The sequence below is a fragment of the Spea bombifrons genome, chromosome 7, assembly GCF_027358695.1.
Source record: "Spea bombifrons isolate aSpeBom1 chromosome 7, aSpeBom1.2.pri, whole genome shotgun sequence".
Classification (NCBI taxonomy): Eukaryota; Metazoa; Chordata; class Amphibia; order Anura; family Pelobatidae; genus Spea; species Spea bombifrons.
In genome coordinates, this window is record NC_071093.1 from 26,700,044 (window position 1) to 26,724,794 (window position 24,751).

The 24,751-nt window shown below is 40.9% G+C and overlaps 2 protein-coding genes across 3 annotated transcripts in view; one reads left to right on the forward strand and one right to left on the reverse strand.

Annotated features, from left to right (window-relative positions):
* The window catches only part of RFTN2 (raftlin family member 2), a 31,385-nt gene extending 27,347 nt beyond the window's left edge, over positions 1 to 4,038 (reverse strand). The window contains exon 1 of the mRNA XM_053472232.1: positions 3,672 to 4,038. Coding sequence (XP_053328207.1) covers positions 3,672 to 3,810 — 139 coding nt within the window. The 5' untranslated portion in view covers positions 3,811 to 4,038. The remainder of the gene's footprint in view (positions 1 to 3,671) is intronic.
* A 5,094-nt stretch (positions 4,039 to 9,132) lies between these two features.
* HECW2 (HECT, C2 and WW domain containing E3 ubiquitin protein ligase 2) overlaps positions 9,133 to 24,751 on the forward strand; it is a 101,496-nt gene continuing 85,877 nt past the window's right edge. Inside the window, exon 1 of one of the 2 annotated variants that reach the window (XM_053472220.1) lies at positions 9,133 to 9,408. The gene's annotated coding sequence lies outside the window, so the exon portion shown is untranslated. The remainder of the gene's footprint in view (positions 9,409 to 24,751) is intronic. The other variant, XM_053472222.1, reaches the window with a different exon arrangement.

The following is a 24,751-nucleotide window of genomic DNA, read 5'->3' on the forward strand; positions in this document are numbered from 1 at the left end:
TCCAAGAGATGAAAAAAACAATTATTCTAAGGACAGTTAAAAAAAGAATTAACAAAAAATGAAAAATAAAAATAATACATTATTATAGTGATATCATTTTGAAACACTTGCCTCATTCGATCTGAGGCGGGTGTGGACCAATGTGGTCCTAAGCATCTGATTAATCTGTTTAATCCGCAACCTCTATATCAGCCAAAACAAATCAAAACAGAGCAGGCATGTCTGACATGTGTGATGTCTGTTGGGCATTATGAGATGACAGCCAAAAGGCTGAATGTGCTACAGCCCTCGGTTCTAATGAAACAAGAGTATACACCACACATTAGAGATAGTATTTAGGTTTGTAGTTGTTAGAGACATTTTTCTAGCAAGTGAGGGATAGACAAACCAGCTAAGCATGGTACCTAAAATGATACTGATGATTCCTGTGTGTCCTATGAAAAACAAGACATTGGGGAAATCTGTATATTGACCTCTAATGACAATGAGCGGGTGACCAATAAGTGGAATAGCCTTCTATCAGAAGTTGCAAAGGTTGTTTATAATTTTGTTAATGGTTGTTTTTTTTAATGTTACCGTATGTAAGAATTATAAACTAGGATCCGCAAACCAGGATAATAACTACATGTAAGAAGGCCAGAATAGCACATTCCAAAACAAGCTGTGCAACACATTAACACAGCAATTAGAATGTAATCATCAAATGCTGATCCAAACATCAACTGCTAATCCCACTTATATGTTACAGTATATATAAATAAAGGTGAGAATATCCTCTCAGAAGAATTACCGTAAATAGCAGGGTGTCAAATGTAGCACTGCAAAGCTAAAACACGGCACAATACAGTCATTTTTGCACCCTACCCCATCAAATTTGACCACTTGGTAAATTTACACTCCCTTATAAGTTCTTTGTTGAATATTTATTGACTCCACTTTGGCTATGAACTTGAGTAAAATTGCTGGAAGGTTTCAATCCACTGATGGCACCTGAGTTAGAGAGATACAACATTACATTTCTATTCTTCAAGATCATTCCTGAAGATTGTCATTTTAGGGTTTTGTCTGGCCGAATTGGCTCTCGATCTAGAAATATCTATCTAGAGATTTAGCAAAATTCTCATGAAAGTTACTTAGTTAGGTAAAATCAGCTAAAGGAATAGATAACTCAAATGTGCATTTCTTTTGTTGAAGTGATAAGACATAAAGACACCCCTCTCACAAAACCAGATATTTAGGCACATAATTCATAATAGAAAAATCTCTTTTCCTATTCTGTTAATTTTATATATTGCAGTTACATAAATTGTCAGATGTTGCTTCACTCATTTTAGTCTTGAGAAACTATATATTGTGTCACATCTATTTCAATGAATTTTAATGAAGAAGTTCCAGATTAAAAATTCCCAAAAGCCTAAAAAAAAGTAATTTTGTACACATGTGTGCATTTTGCCAATGTCTTTAATTTAATACCATAATAAATACTGATATATATATATATATATATATATATATATATATAAAGAATAGACAAAGACTTTTAAATTACAGTAATTGTTTGTATTATTGTAACTACACATAACTTTAAATTAAATGCATTATTTTTTAAACCTTTACCTTATTTAGTTATTTTTGTTTTACATCTGATGTATCTCTCCCTCTTCTGATATTAATTATTAACATTTATACACCATTAACAGATTGTTACAAGCATGAATTAATAAAAAGGTTTTCATATTTCAGTCGCTTCCTCTTCCAAATTAAGTTTAACGCTGGATCTGTTTCTTTTATTCCAATTATAGAAGTGTTAATTCTGATTGTATCAATGAACCTCTTTAATGCAATTGTGACAATGAGCTAATGTTTAGCATCTTCAAAAAACACACCATGTCAGAAAACATAAAAGCCCCTGGAAGAGAAGCAGAACAGAGATGTCTATGTTCCCAGAGGGCAGCCATCTGGACCTGTTTATTTTTGTTTTCAACTTTCTGAACTGCAGTGTTCAGTAGACTAGGCCTCCAAGAGACAGGGGCCTCTGACCAAGCATGCTCTGCCTACAAAGTCTACTGATTACGAGAGAAAAGAGGGGGAAGAAGGAACGGTTTATTATATATGTCTTTGAATCTAACACAGGTTGATTGATTGTTGAACAATTGATTGTTCTTCGTTACGCTGTAGGATATGAGAGGTAAATACGGTATGTATTCTCAATTCAAACATCTCCTCTATCTTAAAAGTTTCAAAAGATATCAACAGTACAAATCAGTTCCTTAATTTTAACATATATTTTTTTTATACTTTTTGTATGTGAGTGAGCATAATATTTACATATTTTGTATATATTCACATTGTTTATTTGTGTGTGTTTATATATTCGTATTTGTTCATATTGGTACAGATGTATAACAGTTTTAGAAATTCATATGCACAGGGTAGAAAATATCCATTTGGTAACGGTCCTAAGAGAAGCTGGGAAGCTAAGGTTTTTCTGTTTCTGAGATCCCCACATTTAATGCAAATGAAGTATGTTTTCTTCATGATAAGGCGCAAAATAAAAAATGTGAATGGTGTGGAGGTTCACCAGATTTGATCAGTTCAGAAACATGCAGTCAAGACTCACTTCAAGCTTCAAGATATCGGAGCAGACATTCAGAAACTTTCCTTGGACCCCTCAAAGAAGTATTGAAAGACATGGAACGTTACACTAACTTGCTCCAGAATTTATTAAGGGCTATTCCAACAAACTAAGGGCTTTGAGGGAGGCTAGGGGAGGACATACTGACTACTGACATGTAAGCTTGTGCTAAGTTCTGGACTCCCTACATCCATTTTCTCCGAACCCTTTGCAGATTTACCAGTATTTAGTACATTCAGTTTGCTTTCTGTTGTCTATGCTCCAAATCAGTTCCAGCCTCTTGGTACATTGAACCACAAGTTAACAATAATGACCATTGCCTTTGCCCCTTTTTAGTTCATTATTACACCAAGGTCCTATGGCAGTGTACCTCCCAACTGCAACTCCCAATGCTCCAAATAACACTGTCACCTATTTTGAGCCCTTTAACACTACAAAATTACTAGACTATAAGAAGTGTTTGGCCACTTAGGAAATACAGTGTCATGCCTTTTTACCGATTCACACATGCACTCTTAGGGCTAGCTTCAATCTAGATGTTGCAGCAGCTACACGTATGTAAACAGAGCGGTGGCAAACTTAATAAAAATACACAAGGTTTTCAAAGCACTCTTAGAATTCTAGGCTGGAAATTTCCAATGACAAGTAGGAAAATCTAGCAGACCTGAAGAACAGCTCAGATTTTCCATTCTACTTTTTTTTTAAAATAATAGGTGGTTTAATAACGTACCCCTTTTACTCATAACTTTCCTTTTCGGTCGGGTCATAAACCTAATTATTACTATTTATTTAGTTGTATGTGACCTTCATATTCTGCAGCACTGTACAATGGATAAATAGGACATTAACAAGAAGTACAGTTATAGTAATAGTTATTCAACTTTTTATGTTTAAAGTGCTATTCTGATAAAAAAGATTCAAACATAGCCATGGAAACCATACACACACATATAATGGTTTGCCCAGAACTGGTCTTTATAAATACTCCAATTTATCTATATATGTTATATATTATTTTGTTACAAAGTAAACTTACCCTCCAAAGTAAAATCCAGCAAAGTATATTCATAAGCAGAATCAATTTTTGTTTCTACTTGTGGTCTCTTAAGGGTGGAAAATATCTTTCCAGGACTGTTGTCATCTGGATCTTCTAGTTTCCTTAGTCCGCACCCCATTGTAAAAGTTGCTTCTAATATTCTTTTCTGAAAAAAAAAAACCCCACAATGTATCCTTGCCTCAACTTTAGGAGTTGCTGCTACTTATACTCCATTTCCATATGGCTCAGCTTGTGAAAGGAATTTCTGCCCATTTTAGAAGCATGTATTTTCTCAGTTCACATGCAGGCTCTGCTGGAGAGATCTTAAATTCAGCAGCACAGTCAGGGAAAGAGTTTAGTGAAGACTTTTCTTGCCACGTCAAGTTACAGCCAGCCCCCTTTTCCCTTGTAACTGTGGCAGACACCAATACTAGTTCTTTGTCCCTCCATGTGGCCTCCCCTTTTGCCTAGTGGGTGGAAAGGCAATTAGAGGCTGACATAAACATTCACACAACTGTTCCTCAGCTACATGGAACGCTAGAGAGACAAACTGTGTTTACGATAAGCATCAATAAAGTATAATATATATATATATATATATATATATATATATGTATTCCTCTAGATTGTAAGCTTCTGAGCTGGGCTCTGTACGTCTAGTGTAACAGTCCACCTTAATCTGCTAATTCTAGTTTTGTCATACCCTTGGAATGTATGTACTGTAAGATATTTCTGGTGTTGGATAAAAAAAATAATAAAATATATATATATATATTTACTCTTTGTAAATGCTGGTGTTTTATTCTTACCACATCTTATCAGCAAAAATGAACACATTTTAAAAAGAAATGATTTAATATTGGGTTTATTTTCTAAATGGTGAACTTGTAGTAATGTCAGAAAGAGTAGCTTCATAAAGCCATATGATAAATGTAACCACTAATAATTATTATGATTAGCTTTTATATAGCGCCAACAATTTATGCAGTGTTTTTTACAATACGTATATTCAAGTCTAAGGCAAACCGATACATTAGGTAGAGAGAGCCCTGCTCCCTAGCTTACAGTCTAATGGCAGCGAAACTTTCTATTTGCATTCATGTGTATCGGGGGCTATGCCAATGAGAGACATTTAAAACTCACTTGGATATATTCACCGATTCAGGGCTTGACTTGCCTATAATTTTTCTTGTTCTTTGGGGTTTCTAATTGATGAGTTCTGCCTGCAAAATTCTTTAAGAAGAATGCAAATGGGCTTAGGCAACCAAGGGTGAGAGGCTTGGGTAATGTGGGAGTTAGTAGACTTTCCTAACAAAGTTATTTATATTATTTGATAGAGTGTTAGTTCATCCATATTTGAAAGAAGAATATTGGATATTGGATAGAAGGAACCTCATACATGCTTGGATATATTATATATAAGCATGTATGAGGTTACTACTATCCAATATCCAATATTTTTCTTTTAAATGTGGATGAAGGCCAAGAAACATTCCTTGATCTGTTTGCAAACCGGAGGGTTTTCTGAAATAATTTTAAAAAGTCTTGTAAAGGCCCCACCACATTTAGGTTTTGGCAAAAATAATTTAGATGAAGCATTCTTCAAGGACGTCATGAGAAAATCAGTAAGAAAGTGTTGCCTGACATCTAGTGGTCATGTAGAAAAATGTCCTGCTATGATACTTGATTTGGTGTATATAACATAATTTATCAAGGAGTAATAAGCTCTGTGTGCACTATAAAACTGTAACAGCTGTTTATTATTTCCCTTATTCGTAACTTTTGTTGCAAACTCATAATTGTCATGGGAAAGAATAGAAAGATAGACCTGCTAAGGTTTATCTGCGTAAAGGGACACTCCAGCCATCAGATCCATTTTAATGCATATGATAGCTGAGTGGTACCTTTACATTTTTTAGGTGTCCCCCTTGCAAATGCATGAGGGCATTCTGCAAAATCCATAATTTCCAGCCGCTGGCCACACATGGCGGCACCAGATCTGCGGTTGGAACACCAGATCAGTTCAGTGTGTGGTACCGCCGGCATGCCAGATGGTTGTACTTGGTGATGTTTGTGGAATGTGCTGCTTGCTTCATGTTACCAGATGAAGGAATGTCCCTGTGGTTGAACAGGCAAAAGAACACAGAAAAATTGCATGGGCAAGGTTAAAAGGCAAGCCAGGTTGAAACACCGGATATGATGGGTTAGGAGGTCAGTTCAGTGAGAATTGCACATAGAGAATCGCAAGCTGACTTGTTGAACAAGTTGCTAACAATGGGACTTGTAGTTATTTACAGGATTTACCTAGTAACATCACTGATTTTGTATAGGAACATACTTATACACCATCAACTCTGAGCCAGTCTTGCAGACCATTAACCATTGATTTGAAAACAAACTTAGAAGCTTCCACGAGTGATGGAAATGCAATGAAAATATGAGGCAAAGTTCCTATGTATAAGGAACCAACAACCCCATATATATATATACATTTTGGCATTTATGGGCCTCATCAGTGGGCAAAATAACATACAAAGCAGGTTTTAGATTAACTCACCAAAGACGGACAGCCGCTTAATAGTCTGTTCTACGGTGGATCCCTGCTCTGGAGCATCTAAAATAATTGTTCCCTTTTTACATTACATTTGTTTATATAGCGCCAGCAGATTCCGTAGCACTTTGTAATCAGTTGGTAGGATAAATTTCAAATTACAAACAATAACAAACTGGTACAAAAGGGGAAGGTGGTCCTGCTATTGCAAGCTTGCAATCTACAGGTTATTACATAGCCGGTAGCTCCCTGCTGCTCCATACTCACACAGCTCTGCTCATTTCACATCAATCATCTAATGTGCCATTGCCAATGATGGATACCCCAAGGTTCAATCATGAGCTCTAACAGAAGGAAGCATTGTAAGTGTGCAAACGTGTGTCCCCTTAAGGGACTGTTAGGGCACACTGTGGTGCCTTCATGAAAGGAAATAGTAGAGGATTCTGAGTGTGACCTATCATTTTGGTGAATGAAAGGCATCAGCTAAGCAAACACATGCCTCAGTGATGCCTGAAGAAATCAATCTGGACACTAATGCTTTATAGCCATGTATTGAAATATTATTTTCACAAAACATAAAATGCTTCCCCCATAGTCATATATTAATAAATAAATGAAGTGTGATATAAATATCTAAATTTAAAACATGTGATATACAAAGGATATAGGAACTGAAATGGAAATATGAGGGGTAGAGGCTAGAGCTACCTGTTTTAACATTGCTTTAACATTAGGAAAATAAATCCTGAAGGGTGTATGTATAGGTATTATTACAATGTAAGGTTGCTTGTGGGGATGAAAGTGACAGAGACAAAGTAGACTAGGGTGCCAGAGATCTTGTGGGATGCCCTAATATATTGGAGTTATGGTGGTTCATCAATTTATACTGTTCTTTTTTGTCAAATAACATTTTGTTGTGTGCTTACTTTTGGATGGCAAACAGATGGAATCAGTTTCACAAGCTGCACACAATATCTTACTATGATGTATGTAAATTGGCAGAGATCAGGACCACTCAGGACAGTCTTAATCACGTCTTTCTATAAAAAAAAGAAAAATAATTTCAGGACCAGTTTGATTTGTCTATGAACATCTTGTATATATCATGTATTGTGTGTTTATGTGAATTGCCAGGGCAAAGACCTGCATTAATGAGCTTATTGAACAGCCAACCTTTCCAAGCATGTAAAGCTTTGATTACGGTAAGCTATTGTTTGCTTAGACTAAGTTCAATTTAGAATAATTAATAGTAAAGTGCGTGCATTATCATGTAGCTTTTATGAACTGAGATGATGAAGGGAGCTCATAATAAATATGTAACTAGATACACAGATGGTATATATATATATATATATATATATATATATATATATATATACTGTATTGTGCAGGCCAAAATGCTTTAAAAAATATACATATTACTGTAATAGTTTATTTCTATCATTCAAAATGCAAAGTTAGCAAGCAGAAGGAAAATGTAAATTAAATCAATATTTGGTGTGATCAACTTTTGCCTTTAGAAGAGTATCAGTTCTTCTTGGTACACTTACACCCAGAAACTTGCGAGGTAGGATGTTCCAAACATCTTGGAGAACTAACCACAGTTGTTCTGTGGATTTAGGCAGCCTTAGTTGCTTCTCTCACTTCATGTAATCCCAGACAGACTGATGATGTTGAGATCAGGGCTCTATGGTGGTCATACCATCATTTCCAGAACTCATTGTTCTTTTTCACACTGATACTTCTTAATGACTTTGGTCGTTGTCAAGCTACATGAAAAATGGGGCCTCCCTTGTGTTATTGCATGATGGATAAGTATCTTCCTGTACTTCTCAGCATTAAGGAAACCATTAATATATCAGAAATAGAGCCTCAAACTTGCAAGGAACCTCCACAATGATTCACTGTTGCCTGCAAACACTTATTCTTGTGCTGTTCTTCACCCCTTTGGCAAACAAACTGCCTTCTGCTATTTTTTCGCACCCTAATTCCTATGTTTTCATGAATAGTTAAGTTGCTTGACGTTAGAGGTATGGCTTTTTGGCCGGAGAGTAGATGGGCGTACCAGGGTCCCAGTGTTTTCTGCCAATGCTGAGCTGGTGGCACTGCTGGACTTCTGCCGAATGCACAGGAAAATAAGCATGATGTGTCTTTCATCTGCTGCACCAAGTTTCCTTGGCCGACCATTCCGTCTGTGGCCCTTTTCTTTGTGCTTCTTCAAAACAGCTTGGACATCACAACTGGAAAACCCTGTCTTCCTTAAAATGAATGCCCTGGAGAGACCTGGCTGATGCCTTGTGTTTTGTTGCCGTGCTTAGTCTTACCATGTCCTATGACTTTTGACTTTAAACGTCAACAATCTCAACTTCTTAGTGCGTTTAGCTGTTCCTCACCAAGTTATATTCCTCCCTACACATCTGTTAATGATTATGTTTCGATCTACATATTAAATTGATGCGTATTAGTACCAGTTTGGTATAATTGTTTAATCGTACGCCTAACCATATTCCTACAAAATCTCTGAGGTTGTGCAAGTGTACCTACAAGAGCTGAGGCTGTTTTAAAGGCAAAGGGCGGCCACACCAAATATTGATTTGATTTATATTTTTCTTCCTCCATTTTGTTTAATGATAAAAATAAACTATTAACACGTCTATTTGTGAAAGCATCCTTCCTTTACAGCATTTTTTCATACTTGTCTAAAACTTTAGCATGTATGTATATATATATATATATATAAAAAAACTTTAACACAGAACTGTATATATATATGTGTATGTAATACACATGCAAACCAACAGCATATCTGCCCAAACAGAGATCCCCAGAGCACAGCTGTAAACTACCAATGAGAGGGACTCTGAGTTTGACCAATAGGCAAGAAGCTTGCCACCCACCTATCATGGGGAGCGTTACATTCTCCTATGCCAGCAGACTTACTGCTCTTTTCAGTAGAGCAGCTCAGAGCTGAAGTGATTCTATCTCTCGCTGGCTATCGGGATGCAGCCACAGCGCTCAGTGACTCAGGGGGCTCTGCAAACCGTTTGATGCACATTTTCCGGGATATTATAAATGGCACAAATATAATGTTTGTATTGGAAAAAAAAATCCAGGAGTGGAGGATTTCCCTTAGTTAGTAGTCCCTCTGCTGGTGTTGCTGCTGTGTACGTGCACATCGTACGTTGGGTATGTACAGTAAATAAGCTTTCCTTGCTCTGCATGTGATAATATCAAAGAATATTCGGTCTCACATGTATCATTACACCATGCATCCCTTCATAAGAGAGACATGAAGACGTTCAGAGCCTTAGCCTTTAACCCTGTCAGTGCCAAAGAAGATGCTTCATGTCCCAGGCATCCAAATGATGAAATGCTATATATATGCAAATCTGAGAATGTTTGGATGGGTTTTTTTTTTATTTTTTACATCTTTCAGTATGGGCTGTTTATTAACCCTGCAAGTGCTAGAGCAGTGTGCTCGAAAAGGGTGAAGCGATCATAGCTTGTACGATTAGATGAATCTAATGAACAAAAATAAATGAAAGCTCCTAAGCTTTTACAATATGCGACGATGAGTGTCCCCCATCTGTTCGTCTCGATCACTGTGCATGTCATTCCGCTATATACAATATTAAAAGAATCGTAGATTATGAGCTTTTGGTGAAAACAAGATTATAACCTGTTATTTATCTATTTAATGTCATTGACTCTTTGTGTTCCAAGAGGTCGCTTTTGAATTTATTCAGTTTGATTTAGCTGTTTACGATCTTTCTGTGTTTTTTGGGTATAATTTCGCCATGCACTTTGTGATCACGCCGCTATAGTAAATGTCACGTCACCCATAAGATGATGGCATATATCTCAACTTCTAAACACATTCAGTCAAGTTGTTTTAAGTGAGCCTAAATATAATGGAAATAATATATTTTCTTTTAAAAAAAAATATTAGCACCGATTATGGAATCTGCATCACCCTCAATCTTCAGTTTGGAATTTTAAGCATTTTGAAATAATAAAACACAAATATGTAGTACACCTACTTTTACGTTGTTTTCAGAAGCAAAGGTATACAAAATATTTTATAGTATGTTATGGTATTTTTCCATGGTAAATCATTCACATGGTACACAGAAGAACGTTATAAAATGAGAACTGCAAATGGTTAAGTCTACTAAGATCTCTTCTCCAGATGCGTTATATCATAGTTGTTGACATGCTAAAGGTGGTGACAGTGTTGCTCGGAAACATAATGTTGGTGTCACCCTTTCACTGGTCTCTGCGATACTTAGGATGTTTCCACACGTTCTCTTAACATGGCATGAGATTCTCTGGTAGCCCATGTGGCCTTATGATTTGTGTATCATTGCGTGTAGTTTATTCTGGCATGTTTTCGAATACACGCTTGGCCTACATAAACATAGTTCCCAGTAACCTGATCCCTGTAATCTCAGTTGTTCTCCGTACATTTTTCTAAAACCTCACCTACCTTAATATTATTTATTCTGTCTTAACTCCTGGCCGTTCCTGATTATTCTGTTGGCCCAGTGGGCACATAAAGTCTCAGTGGCCAAACAAAGAGAGGCGTAACCTTTAAGAGCCTGTGGATGATATAGGACCTATAGGTGAAGGTGTCCATTGCAGTGTCTGTGTATCGCCTTTGAATTGTGGGTCCTTCATTGAACCAATGGAATAAGTATGCTGGTGCTCAGTGTACTGCAGCAGTTGTCTTATTTCAGGTTGAAAACATTATTTGGTTCCTTCTTTGAAATATTTTTCTGTACTCTACCCCTCTTACATGCAATGGAAGTCAGCAGGTAGCACCTGGGCACAGCTGCAAACTCTGCATGTCCAGATAATTCTTTCTGATTCTGCTCAATGCACATGCCTCCCACATCTTTTCATTTCCCTTGACATGACCAAGTTAACCCTTTACTCACAAGCATATTATGGGGCAGAGTGCCAAATAGGGAGGTATAAGGCATTTCAGGAGGCAGAGTGCTCTATTAAATGCCCCCTTAACGCCACTCCAGAAATGCCCTATGCCCCCATTTAACACACACACACACCTTATACCCCCATTTAACTAACACACACTTACACACACACACACACACTCACACTCACACTCTCACTCCTCTCTTACCGGTGCTTCCAGCCAGGGCAGCGGGTTGACGTCGCGTTCCGCTGCAGCCGGAAGGAGGTGGAGTTGGCAGCGGGGGTTTGTATGCGTCCGTCGCATATACTTTCCCCGGCTGTCAGAGATCAGAGTTCCCCGCACCGGTGCGGGGAGCTCTGATCTCTGACAGTCGGGGAAGGTATACGCGACGGACGCAGACAACCCCCGCTGCTAGCCACATCTCCTTCCGGCTGCAGCGGACGTTGTCTACGCGGATCGCGTAGACGTCAACCCGCTGCCCCGGCAACACAGCAGGAAGCACCGGTAAGTGTGTGTGTATGATGGGGGGGGGGTTGAGACAGGAGGATCCAGGTCCCCTGCAGCGGTGCGGGGGATCTGGATCTTAGTCTCCTAATCAGACCTCTATTTGAGGTCTGTTTAGAAGACGACCCCGATTAGAAGACGAGGGGTATTTTTCAGAGCATTTGCTCTGAAAAAAACCTCGTCTTATAATCGAGCAAATACGGTATATATCTGAAAATGTATATTCTGTATCATTTATATCGGGCCACTTGCTAGATTTCTTTCCACTTGATAATGGTGTTCCTCTTCTTAATGAAAAGTCAAGTGAGGGAGTTAAAACCCAAACTCTAGCTAAACCAACTTGGATACATAATTTTGGTAGACATTAACTATACTCATTTTGTTTATGTAAAGCGAAAAGATCTAAAACAAATTAATATTTGGTGTGACCATCCTTTGCCTTCAAAACAGCAGCAATTCTTCTAGGTACACTTGCACAAAGTCAATTTGTAGGAATATAGTCAGGTGTATGATTACATGAAGGGGATTTATGTGTGTATATACAGTAGGGCTGCAACTAACGATTATTTTAATAATCGATTAATCGGTCGATTATTTTTTCGATTAATCGATTAATCGGATAAAAAAAACAATATGCAAATTTTTCGTTTATTTAAAAGAATTTTGCATTGTGCCCCCACCCCTTTGCACTGTGCCCCCACCCTCACTCTGCCCTGCATCCCCACCCCCACTCTGCCCTGCACCCAGTCTCACAGCCTGCCCTGCACCCAGTCTCACAGCCTGCCCTGCATCCCCACTCTGCCCTGCACCCAGTCTCACACCCTGCCCTGCACCCAGTCTCACACCCTGCCCTGCCCTGCACCCAGTCTCACAGCCTGCCCTGCACCCAGTCTCACAGCCTGCCCTGCACCCAGTCTCACAGCCTGCCCTGCATCCCCACTCTGCTCTGCACCCAGTCTCACACCCTGCCCTGCCCCCCCACCCCCACTCTACTCTGCACCCAGTCTCACACCCTGCCCTGCATCCCAACCCCCACTCTGCTCTGCACCCAGTCTGCCACCCTGCCCTCCCACCCCCACTCTGACCTGCATCCAGTCTCCTGGCCCCACTCTGCCCTGCACTCACATCCTGCCCTGCATCACCTGCCCCCCCACCCCCTGTGCCGCGGACCCCCCACCCCCTGTGCCGCGGACCCCCCACTGTGCAGCGCACCCCCCCCCACTGTGCAGCGCACCCCCCCCCCACTGTGCAGCGCACCCCCCCACTCACTGTGCAGCGCACCCCCCCACTCACTCTGCCGCGCACCCACACACACACTCTGCCGCGCGCACACACGCACACACGCACACACACACACACACACACACACACACACACACACACACACACTCTGCCGCGCACCCAGTCTCGCACATAAACATTCGCACAGACAATAGACATAAAGAGTACTTACCTCCGCTACGAACTTGTTCCACTTCCAACTTGATAGTAGACGCGCGTCACATCCGTCGTCACGTAGCTTGAAGAAGGCGGAGACTGCAGAGCGTGGAGCAGAAGCGGGGAACGCTGGCGGAGGTAAGTAAAAGGAGCCTAGTGCTCCAACGACGAATCGATCACTCGATTAATCGATAACGGAAATCGTTATCGATGATTTCCGTTATCGATTATTATCGATTTTATCGATTCGTTGTTTCAGCTCTAATATACAGTATTTATGTGTATATATGTATGTGTGTGTGTATATATATATATATATATATATATATATATAATTTGCTGAAAGCTTCTGTGACTTTGGTATCCAAATTGCTGTTCAGTGCAGATTTAGCATTTCACAAGGTGACCCTTATTCCTTTCTGTTGGCTAGATCAGAAAACATTTAGTTTTTTTTTATATAGACTGTTTCTGCTGAGTATTCCAGATATCTACCAGTATGAAACTTGTATTATATTTTATGTTTAATCCCTTTTTGCTGTGGGTGTTTTGTGCCCAAAAATCTGGAACATCCCCGTAGCCTTTTCCGAACTTGAAATTTTAAAATGTTATTATTGAAGCCTATATGTCATTTGGGACTGTTTGACAGCCCACCAGCTCAAAACACCCCCGCAAAAGTATATATTTCTAGAGAGAAGACAACCCAGGGTATTTCACTAGGAGCCATTTGGACATGCAACCAGTTGATCACCAATCCCTGGCAAAGGGAGCCGTAACATTAATTTGTGTTGTTTTTTTTCACCAAATATTCCATGTTTTTTTTAGGATTGTTTACATAGATTACATGCAACTGCAGAGAAAAATGTATTCACTTGCATCTCCAGATTACAGAAATATCCCGCATGCGTAGGTTTCTGTATATTTTTCGAAATATAGAGGTTACGTGACATGATCATTTCATTGTGCAGCAGCACACAGAATAGAGAAAGAAATGCACACTGAAAATGAAGGGTTAAAAGATACATTTTAACAAGCATGCCAGCCTTTGGCTTCTCTTGTGCACCGGCTTTTGTGGCCTCAACTCCCATAGGATCGTGCACCGGTGCAGGGAATTCTCTCAAACAGCCGGGGAAGGTGCGCGATAGATGCAGACAACCCCCGCTGCTAACCGCATCTCCTCCCGGCTGCAGCGGAAGTTGGGGGGGGCATAACACAGGAGGATCCAGGTCCCCTGCATCGCTGCGGGGGATCTGAATCTTAGTCTCGTAGTCAGACCTATTTGAGGTCTGATTATAAGACGACCCCGATTGTAAGACGAGGGGTATTTTTCAGAGCATTTGCTCTGGAAAAAACCTAGTCTTATAATCGAACAAATACGTTAGTAGCTCCATGGTACCTTTACGTTTTTATGGAATTCCTTTTACAAATGGGTTCTGCAGATTCCCCGCACCTGCACCCCTCCCCCTTATTGCCCCAGCTTTTTTTATATGCAAGTTATGTGTTCGACAAAAAAAAATCTTATCATTTGATTGAAAACAAAAAATGGAGCAAGATAAAATAAAACTATTTTTTAAATAAATACTGACCTACATTACTGTATAAAGCATTGTTTTTTTTTTATCATGAGACTTCCCCTTTAATGTTATGCTATTGCATTAATTTTACAAACATTCAACCATCTTACTGATTTCATTGGCAACCAATATTTCTATAATAAAATGTAAAAATGTCCTTTTAGGTTTCTATTTTTGACAGCTTGTTCACTACAAAGGGTGACTTGCATGGAGTTGATAAAATATGGATTCATGCAGCAGCTCTGCTAATTAGTTTTTAGCAATTGAAACCCTTCTGTTCATGTTAATGTGTTCCATGTTTAGATTGGAATTTAAATTGTTGGGTGGGCGAATTTCTGAGAGTGATGTCTTTCAAACGTCTACGTACTGCTCATAAGGAAACAAGTTCTATGTTCTATGGTAACATGAACCATGTTATCAGGGTACCAAGAGCAATATTAAAAGTAAACAATAGTTAAGATATATAAAATATGTACCTGTCATGTCTCTTGCTTCCTATGTTTTTGGTGTACAACATTTATCGGATACATATATTATTAATATGGATTCAATCATAGCTGATATTTCCAGTTCCAAGCTCGCTTAAGAGGAAGTTGTGACAAACATTCTTTTCTTTGGAAAACCAAACTGTTTCCTCCCTGGAGACTAAAATGACTGTTCTTGCTTGGAAATAAAGTAGAAGATTTCAAATAATGTATCTACTTTAATGTGTAATCATACCTGGGAACTCTCTTGGTCTGACCCAGTATCAACTGATTGTCGGGCCTCTGCAGCTGCTGTTTATTCTACTGGCGAGAAGAGTGGAGTTTGGTCTTATCAACTTCCTGCTCTGTTAAAAGGAGATTTTCCAGGAAAACTGTAATTTCAACTCTGTTACCTCTATTCACTAGAAGTTGGGTTAAGGGTAAATGTGAACGACCAGACTTGACTTCAGTTGCATGCCCTTGCATACTAACACCCCCAAAACAACACACAGATTCACTAAGCTGTTTGCAAGGGCATGAGACTTTGCAAGTACCATATGTGAACTTACATGCCCTTGTCTAAAACTTGAAAATATTGCATCCCCTATAAAACCTTTTGAAAAAAATACTAAAAATAAATGGGGGCCCTAGGACCCTTTATCAACAAATGGGAAATGATGATTTCCCATCTCTTCTCCCACCATATTCGTGGTTGGGTAGGGTTAATAAAAAAAAAATCTTGCACTACATACTAAATACCCCCTTCTTTCTCCTCCCCTGTTAGGAAAGAGGATGGGGGTTAAATATTATTTTTTAAATAAAAAACTTTATGCGAGGTGCAGAACCCAAGGTATTTCCACCAAACCCTCTCCTGTTCACGTGGGTTAGGGTGGTTAAAATAAAAGTTTTGCCCTGAAGGGGTCATCCTTTTTCACTATAATTTTATCGATGACCCCTCCTTAAAACTAAGGGCTTCTTGGCTCATGACTGGATGAGCCCTTAATCTTAATGTCCTGTTATATGCATAAAATGCATACCAGTCCATTATTTTTTAAGCACAGGAGATCAGGCTGTCTAACAGCAGCCTGGACTCTCCCCCGTCAGCAGATGCCAGCATTGCCACCACTACTAACAGATTGAATGTAATGGAGCTCCATGCAAGCACTGGCACAAGGTTATAAAATGAACGCTTGATCGCATGAACGGGAATTACCTTCTTGTAGGTGTCAATGCGGATTAGAAGCAGGAGAGGGATAAAAAGTGTTCTCCCTCTTCCAAGTGGGAAAAAGTTAAAAACGATATATATATATATATATATTTTTTTTTTTTTAAAAAGGTGAAATATAAAAAGGGAAACAACTATAAAGTGAGCTCATTCATGTCTCTGGTTACTGGTATCCATAAGATATAAGAGAGATCCCCAAAAGGATTTCTATCTGTCATTTCTTTGTGACCCGCTAGCAGACAGGCGACCGCCAGCTTTCTCAGAGGTCTCCAGCATTGTGTACTTACCCAGGTCTGGCCGGCTGTGCAATCCCAGTCATCCGCACGTCCCTACCTGCAGGATAATACTGTAGATGTGCAGGTGGGGCGCTGAATTTAAAAATCAGGAACTGCTCAGCAAATATACCCATTTGTGGTCCTGCTATTGCATATTGCAATGCTGTATTGGAGATCTTGTTTTGCTGTTATTGACCCTTGGCTTGCCTGACAACACCTATGTTGTTCTGCCTGTATAACATATCTGTCTTGTCTGACTATCTGCTCTGTGAACCTACCTCTGGTTTGAATGACTACCCATTTAGTGTATCTAACCTGGCTGTGTCTGACCATTCATTCTGCATTAGCTACTGGCATATTGTGTCATCCATCTATGGCTCCAGTGGCTGCAGTTTACCTATACGGGTATCTGGATCCGTCCATGCTTTGCGTATTACACTTAGTACCGAACTTTACCTGCCTACACCTGAGCCATATCGCTGTTGTATTTGGCTATGTCCCTGTCCTCTTAGCTTGGGATGTAGGGCTGAAGAACTTCTGTGGCTAGTGCTCATTCGGTGAAATAACATGTGATGTTACAACAGGGTCATGGATTCATCAAAGTTTGGCAAGTCTCTGTCTGTTCAATGCCAGATGCTGGGATCCTACAAGGCACGGTTACACCATATGGAAGACAAGCAGGGCCAACATGCTCATGCTATACAGGTTCTGGTTTCTAAATCTGATCCTAGTACCAATGTCTCACAAGGTGCCTCTACTTCAATGTTTAAAGAACCTATACAGCTGGGGACTACCAAGCTGTCATTTGGTGAAAAGGTCCACAGAAGATCGGAGGATCTTTGCCTCTACAGTGATAGAAGGGTCCTTATGACAGGCTTTGACCTAAGGCTGAAAACTACTGAATACACTGCAAGTAAGGAAGCCTTGTCTGAGTGAATCTATTGCTGCTCCCCCTATTTCCTAGTTCCTGCCTCCATAAAATGAAACCATATCACAGTCTCTACGTTCGCAATGCTTGACCCTAGCTTCATTAACTTGTCTCTAGGCATCAATTACATCTCTACAGGATATTTTCACCTATCACTGTCTCCGCCACTGATGAACACCCCTTGCATACATCTACCGTTACCCAGCAAACATCTACATAGTTACATAGTTACATAGGCTGAAAAAAGACATGCGTCCATCAAGTTCAGCCTTTCCTATATCTGTTAATTTGTTGCTGTTGATCCAAAAGAAGGCAAAAAACCCCGGCTTCGCTCTTCCCAATTTTGCACTAACCAGGGAAAAAAATTCCTTCTTGACCCCAAAATGGCAGTCAGATTTGACTTGGATCAATAAGCTTTTTCCCCATAATTAAAGATTATATCCCCGAACATTATGTTTTTCCAGGTATCCATCCAGTTGCAGTTTAAGCGTCTGTACAGACTCTGATAAAACTACCTCTGCAGGCAGAGAATTCCACATCCTTATTGTCCTTACTGTAAAAAACCCTTTCCTCTGCTTTAGTCTAAATCTCCTTTCTTCCAGTCTAAATGCATGACCACGTGTCCTATGCATAGTCCTGTTTATGAACAGATTTCCACACAATGGTTTGTATTGGCCCCGAATATATTTATATAACGTTATCATATCCCCTCTGAGGCTAAACAGATTTAAATTAGTTAACCTTCCTTCATAACTATATTGCTCCATTCCTTTTATTAATTTTGTAGCCCGCCTCTGCACCCTTTCTAGTGCTATGATATCCTTCTTTAGAAAAGGTGCCCAAAATTGCACAGCATACTCAAGGTGTGGCCTTACCATTGATTTATACAGAGGCAAAATTATATCTTTATTCCGCGACTTGATGCCCCTTTTTATACACGACAATACCTTACTGGCCTTAGCAACCGCAGACTGACACTGCACATTGTTGCCTAGTTTGTTGTCTATAACAATTCCCAAATCCTTCTCATTTGTCATTACCCCTAATTCACTACCGTTTAGGGTGTAGGTTGCTTGTGCATTCGCTACCCCGAAGTGCATAACTTTACATTTATCTACATTGAATTTCATCTGCCATTTGAGTGCCCAGTCCCCCAGTCTATCTAGATCCCTCTGCAGCACTGTAATATCCTGCTCGCCCTGTATAACTTTACCTAGTTTTGTGTCATCTGCAAACACAGAAACATGACTTTCAATGCCTACTGCCAGGTCATTTATAAATATGTTGAATAAAATTGGTCCCAGAACAGAACCCTGAGTGACACCACTTACCACTTTTGACCAGCTTGAAAATTTACCATTTATAACAACTCTCTGTTCTCTACCTCTAAGCCAATGTTCTACCCAAGAACAAGAATTTGCATCTAGGCCAATTTCTTTCAGTTTGAATACTAACCTATTGTGTGGAACCGTGTCAAACGCCTAGGCAAAATCCAAGTAGATTACATCCACTGCAACACCCTGATCGACACTTCTACTTACTTCTTCGTAGAATGCAATTAAATTAGTTTGACAGGACTCATCTACTCATCTCATACCAGAGCTGTTCAACCACCTTCTTGATTCCACCATTTTCACTTAGCTGAAACTTGGGGACAGGGTATAACCTGATTTGTATTAGAAGCGATTAGAAGAAGACTGCCTTCCAATACTCACATGGGATGCAGTGCTACCTGTGCAATGTGCATGCCGTTTTCCAAGAATTTCTAAATTATACATTTGGCGATACTGCCCCACAGTAATTTAGAGTAAATTCTAATTCATTCTCATGATCTTGAATCTCATTGAAAGCATGTCCGCATCATCCTTCAGTGATGTCAAAATCATTTCTATGCCAAGCTGGAAAAGTATAAATTTATGGTGTCTCAAGTCTAGTTCATGGGATACATCATACGCACGTCTGTGTTTGAAACGAACTCTCAGAAATTGTTAGCCATTTCGAAAACCTCAGACCCTCAAAGCCCTCCAACCGTTCCTAAATGGAAACTATTGAAAATTCATTAGGAGCTTTTCCTAGACTGTGGCCCCACTCACTGCCATGACTAAGAAGGGTGTAGATTGTAAACATTAATCTAAGAAAGCAGTTAAGGCCTTCTGTCTGCTCAAATGATTCTTTATTACAGCACCAGTCTTAACCCTTTGTGATTGAGGATGATGCCTCTGGGATTGGTGTAGGAGCAGTCCTGTCCCAATGAAGAATATTTTGTGGCAAACCTTATCCGTGTGCATATTCTCACCTACTGAATCCAACTATGATGTGGGTAATCACAAACTGTTGGGAATCATTTTGGCTCTCCTAGAATGACCTCATTCATCTATTGGAGTTGGCAAGAATACTGTTACCATTCTTACAGATCACAAGAATATGGAATCTGATGCTTTATTAAGACCTTTATTAAGATCATAGATTCCAATGAGAAAAAACACTCTTGAACCAATCTTCTCTCCTTCTCAAGTCATTGCTTCTGTAACAACCCAGTTGTCATCCTTGTTATGACATTGAGGCATCAACCTCAATCTTATTCTGAAGTTCCAGTCTAGAGCTCACGTTCACAGTAAATTACCCATTGCCACTCTCTCTCTCTCTGGAACAGAGAGATGGATGTGTTGATATGGGCTCCTTCATCCCATTCAGGATATTGTTTCCAGACACTGTTGGTGGCTCTTCTTCATAGCAACATGTATTCCCTGTTCTACCAGTAAAACTTCCCATTCCCAATTGGCTGGACTACTTTAACCACTCCCTGTTTCTGGTCTTCCTTGAATCCACTTGGCCATGGACTTTATTATGTCTCAGTTCATAAGAGGATCATGCTATTACCGCATACCAGAGTCGCGTGAACGCCATTATCGCCGGAAAAGGCATAATGGAAAGTCCGGAGAATACAATGTAGCAACATATAGCATTACAGTGTATGAAACGAGAACCAAGTAACAACAACAAAAAAGGAAAACGTGTATCTCACTGCACAATAAAGCCATCGAAAAGTTGTACACTGCAGCAGATCTAAAGGGAGGAGGTCAGTCACACAGTATAATTAGTGGTCAATACTAGAGGCGGGTGTAGCCGCCGGGGTATCCCTGCCCGTTAGCGCTTGGGGAGACAGCCCGTAACTGACGTCTAATAGACGGGTCGAGGTCATGAAAGTCAACCAAGGGAGCCATTTGAGTCCATTCTTATATTCACGCCCTTGAGACGCAGCCACCAGATCCTCCATTTGGTAAATAAAATTGACCCTGAAGATCCAGGTGGCAATTGGCGGAGGTCCCGGTCTTTTCCAAAACTGTGGGATAATCGACTTGGCTGCCTGAATCAAGTGGATAGTTAAGGACCTCTTGTAGGTTCCAAAAGAAACATGTGTATGGAGAAGTAACATAGACTCTGGTGAAGCAACAAAGTCAGGGTCAGACACATCCACAATTACCCTGGTCACAGCCTCCCAGAATGGGCAAATATCTTTACGGCCATGGACTTTAATATTGACCTTCACCCATTAGAAGGAAATTGTCATTGTTATAGTGGATCACTTTTCTAAAATGGCTCATTTTCTTCCCCTAACTAAGCTGAAATGAGTACCTTTCTTGTCAGATTATTATGCATTTCCATGGCCTTATCTGTCTACCATCCTCAAACTAATGGAATTACAGAACCAACCATTTGTTGGAACAGTTTCTCTGGTTGTTCTTGGGAGATCACCAGGCAGATTGGATATGGGCATGGCCACAGTTAGCTATGAATAACGTTCCTCATAAAGTGTAAGGCACCTACCTTGAACGAGTCCCGGACATCCTCTTCTTCCTCCCGGAAGAAACGCCGGCACCGATCACTGGCACATAAAGCAGCCGCTCTCGCGCGCGGCCGCTTCATGAATATTTATGAGGCTGACCGCTGACTGGATTCTGCTGCGTCGCTGTGGGCTGGGCCCATCACTTACTGCACACCAACAATTCTGTCCTGAACTCATGGGCCAATTTCAGTCATGCCATGGACACCCTGTTTGACGACCCTCTTCGCGCCACCTCTGCACAAGCTGTCATACGTGCTTTACGTCAGGGGAAAAGACCGGTGGAAGAATATGTGACTGAGTTTCGAAGCCTGGCTTTTGAAAGCAAGTGGAACAAACCAGCACTTCTGGATCAATTTCGTCTGGGTCTGTCCGAGGGATTGGCCCACGTGGGCATCCCTGACTCGTTGGAAGACCTTATATATCTGGTCATACAGTCAGACCGCAGACTTCGGGAAAGATGCCTGGAACGCGCTGCCTCGGCCTTCCCTACCCCAAGACACCACTTCCTTACCACTGCTCCAACGATCCAACCTCCTGTTACCGTACCCACGGAAGAACCAATACAGATCGGGTTGGCATGTGGTCTATTGTCGGAGATCGAGAAAGCCCGTCGCAGGAAGAACAATTTGTGCCTATACTGTGGTCAACCTGGGCATCTGATCTACTCCTACCCACGACACCCTCCTAGGGGTAAGCCCACACACGATAAAGTTTGCCTAAGTTCTTTTCCTAAAGGTGGTTCTCCTCACCTATACATCTCCTTGTTTTTACAGTGGACCAATAACTCTACTACCGTTTCCACCATCATCGACTCTGGAGCCAGCAGTTGCTTCGTGGATCAGGACTTCGCCAATCAACTGCACATACCAACTTTGATCAAGTCGGCTCCAATACATGTTCAAGTGGTAGACGGGTCTCCTCTATCTACCGGACCCGTTACACAAGAAACATCATCACTTCATGCACTTTTGGAGAATAATCATACAGAATATCTGAACTTTGACCTGATCCCATCACCCATGTTTCCGATTATTCTCGGCCTACCCTGGCTATGACTCCACAATCCTACAATAGACTGGTCCAAGGGCACCCTCTCCTTCCAATCTCTGTTTTGTCACAATCGCTGTCTGTCTGATCACTCATCACTCCTGCTGCTTCCTGATTGTTCTTCCTCTCCTCCTGATCCACGTCTCCCTAAACAATATGCAGGATTCAGCGATGTGTTCGACAAGAAGGGAGCTGACACACTTCCTCCTCAAAGGACTTATGATTGTCCCATCGATCTCCTCCCAGGGGCTCCCATTCCTTTTGGCAGAATATTTCCACTATCTGAACCAGAATTGCATCACCTCAAGGACTATATCCAAGAAAATATAGCAAAAGGTTTCATCTGGCCATCCACTTCTCCAGCAGGTGCAGGAATCTTTTTTGTGGAAAAGAAAGATGGAAGTCTGTGCCCCTGCATAGACTATCGAGAAATAAATAAGATCACCATTAAAAACAGATATCCATTGCCTCTTATTCCCGAACTCTTGGATTGACTCAAAAGCGCTCGTATTTTCACCAAGATTGATCTCCGGGGGGCCTACAATCTAGTTCGCATACGCAAAGGAGACGAGTGGAAGACCACCTTAAGAAGTCGGTACGGACAATTTGAGTACCTCGTAATGCCCTTCGGGCTATGCAATGCCCCTGCTACGTTCCAACATTTTTTAAATGATGTCTTTCGGGACTATCTCGATATCTTCCTGGTAGTCTATCTGGATGATATCCTCATATTTTCATTAACCCTATCTGACCATCGTGACCAGGTCAAATTGGTCCTAGAACGCCTACGTACACACCGCCTCTACGCTAAACTGGAGAAATGCCAATTTGAATCCCCTCGGGTGGAGTTCCTGGGGTTCATCATCACGCCTGGAAACTTACAAATGGACCCCGAAGAAGGTGTCAGCAATACTGGAGTGGCTGGTGCCCTCTGATAAGAAAGGGGTCCAACGCTTTATCGGCTTTGCAAACTACTATCGCAAATTTATTCGGAATTTCTCTCACGTTATTGCACCCATCACCAGACTGACTCGTCAATTCTCTCGCTTTGTATGGACACCTGAAGCCCAGAATGCTTTTGACACTCTGAAACAGCATTTTATTACTGCTCTTATCCTCATTCAACCCAATGTGGCCGAACCTTTTCATGTGGAGGTAGACGCTTCGGATCTAGCTGAAGGAGCAGTCCTGTCCCAAAGACACGGGGGAAAACAAAGATTACACCCTGTGGCCTACTACTCTCGTAAACTCACCCCTTCAGAGATGAACTATAGTGTGGGGGATAGAGAATTACTGGCCATAAAACAGGCACTGGGCGCCTGGCGTCACCTTCTGGAAGGAACTAAACACCCAGTGACGGTATATACTGACCACCGGAACCTTGAGTATCTTCATTCCGCACGTCTATTATGCCCTAGGCAAGCGAGGTGAGCTATTTTCTTCACGCGATTCAATCTACACATCACGTACCGTCCTGGATCCCGTAATACCAAAGCGGATGCCATGTCTCGGTTACCACCCGTATTGAGTCGCCCGGAAACCCAGCCGGATACTACTCTTCAATCCAGCCTGTTTCTCACTCACCAGCCATCTCTCATGGACTACATCCGCTCTTTATCCCATAGAACTTAAGTCCCGAGAACAAATCCTCCCATCCGTCGTACCCGAAACTTTTTGTACTATCGTAATAGGATATTTGTACCAGCCCCGGCTCGTTTAAAGGTATTACAAACTTGCCATGATTCCCTCCTTTCCGATCATGGAGGTGCTAAGAAAACCACAGACCTCGTCTGACGCCAGTTCTGGTGGCCTTTGTTGGATCAAGATGTGACTGCATTCGTCCGCTCATGTACCACCTGTGCTCGTACCAAAACCCTACACAGGAAACCGGTGGGTCTCCTCCGCCCGTTACCTACTCCTTCAGTTCTCTGGTCTAAAATCTCTATGGACTTTATTGTGGATCTACCACCCTCAGAAAGACATGACACAATTATGGTGGTGATAGACAGGTTCACTAAAATGGCATACTTTATTCCCACCATTGGCATCCCATCCGCATCAACCACGGCCACCTTGTTCCTGAATACGGTGTTTCGGCTTCATGGATTACCGCAGACCATCACCTCGGACTGTGGAGTACAATTCACATCACACATCTGGAAGGTTTTCTGTCTCAATCTGCATATTCACGCTGTCCACAGCTTTTCATCCGCGAACCAACGGTCAGATGGAACATCTAAATCAAATATTAGAACATTATTTAAGATGTTACACCACGCACCTTCAGAACGATTG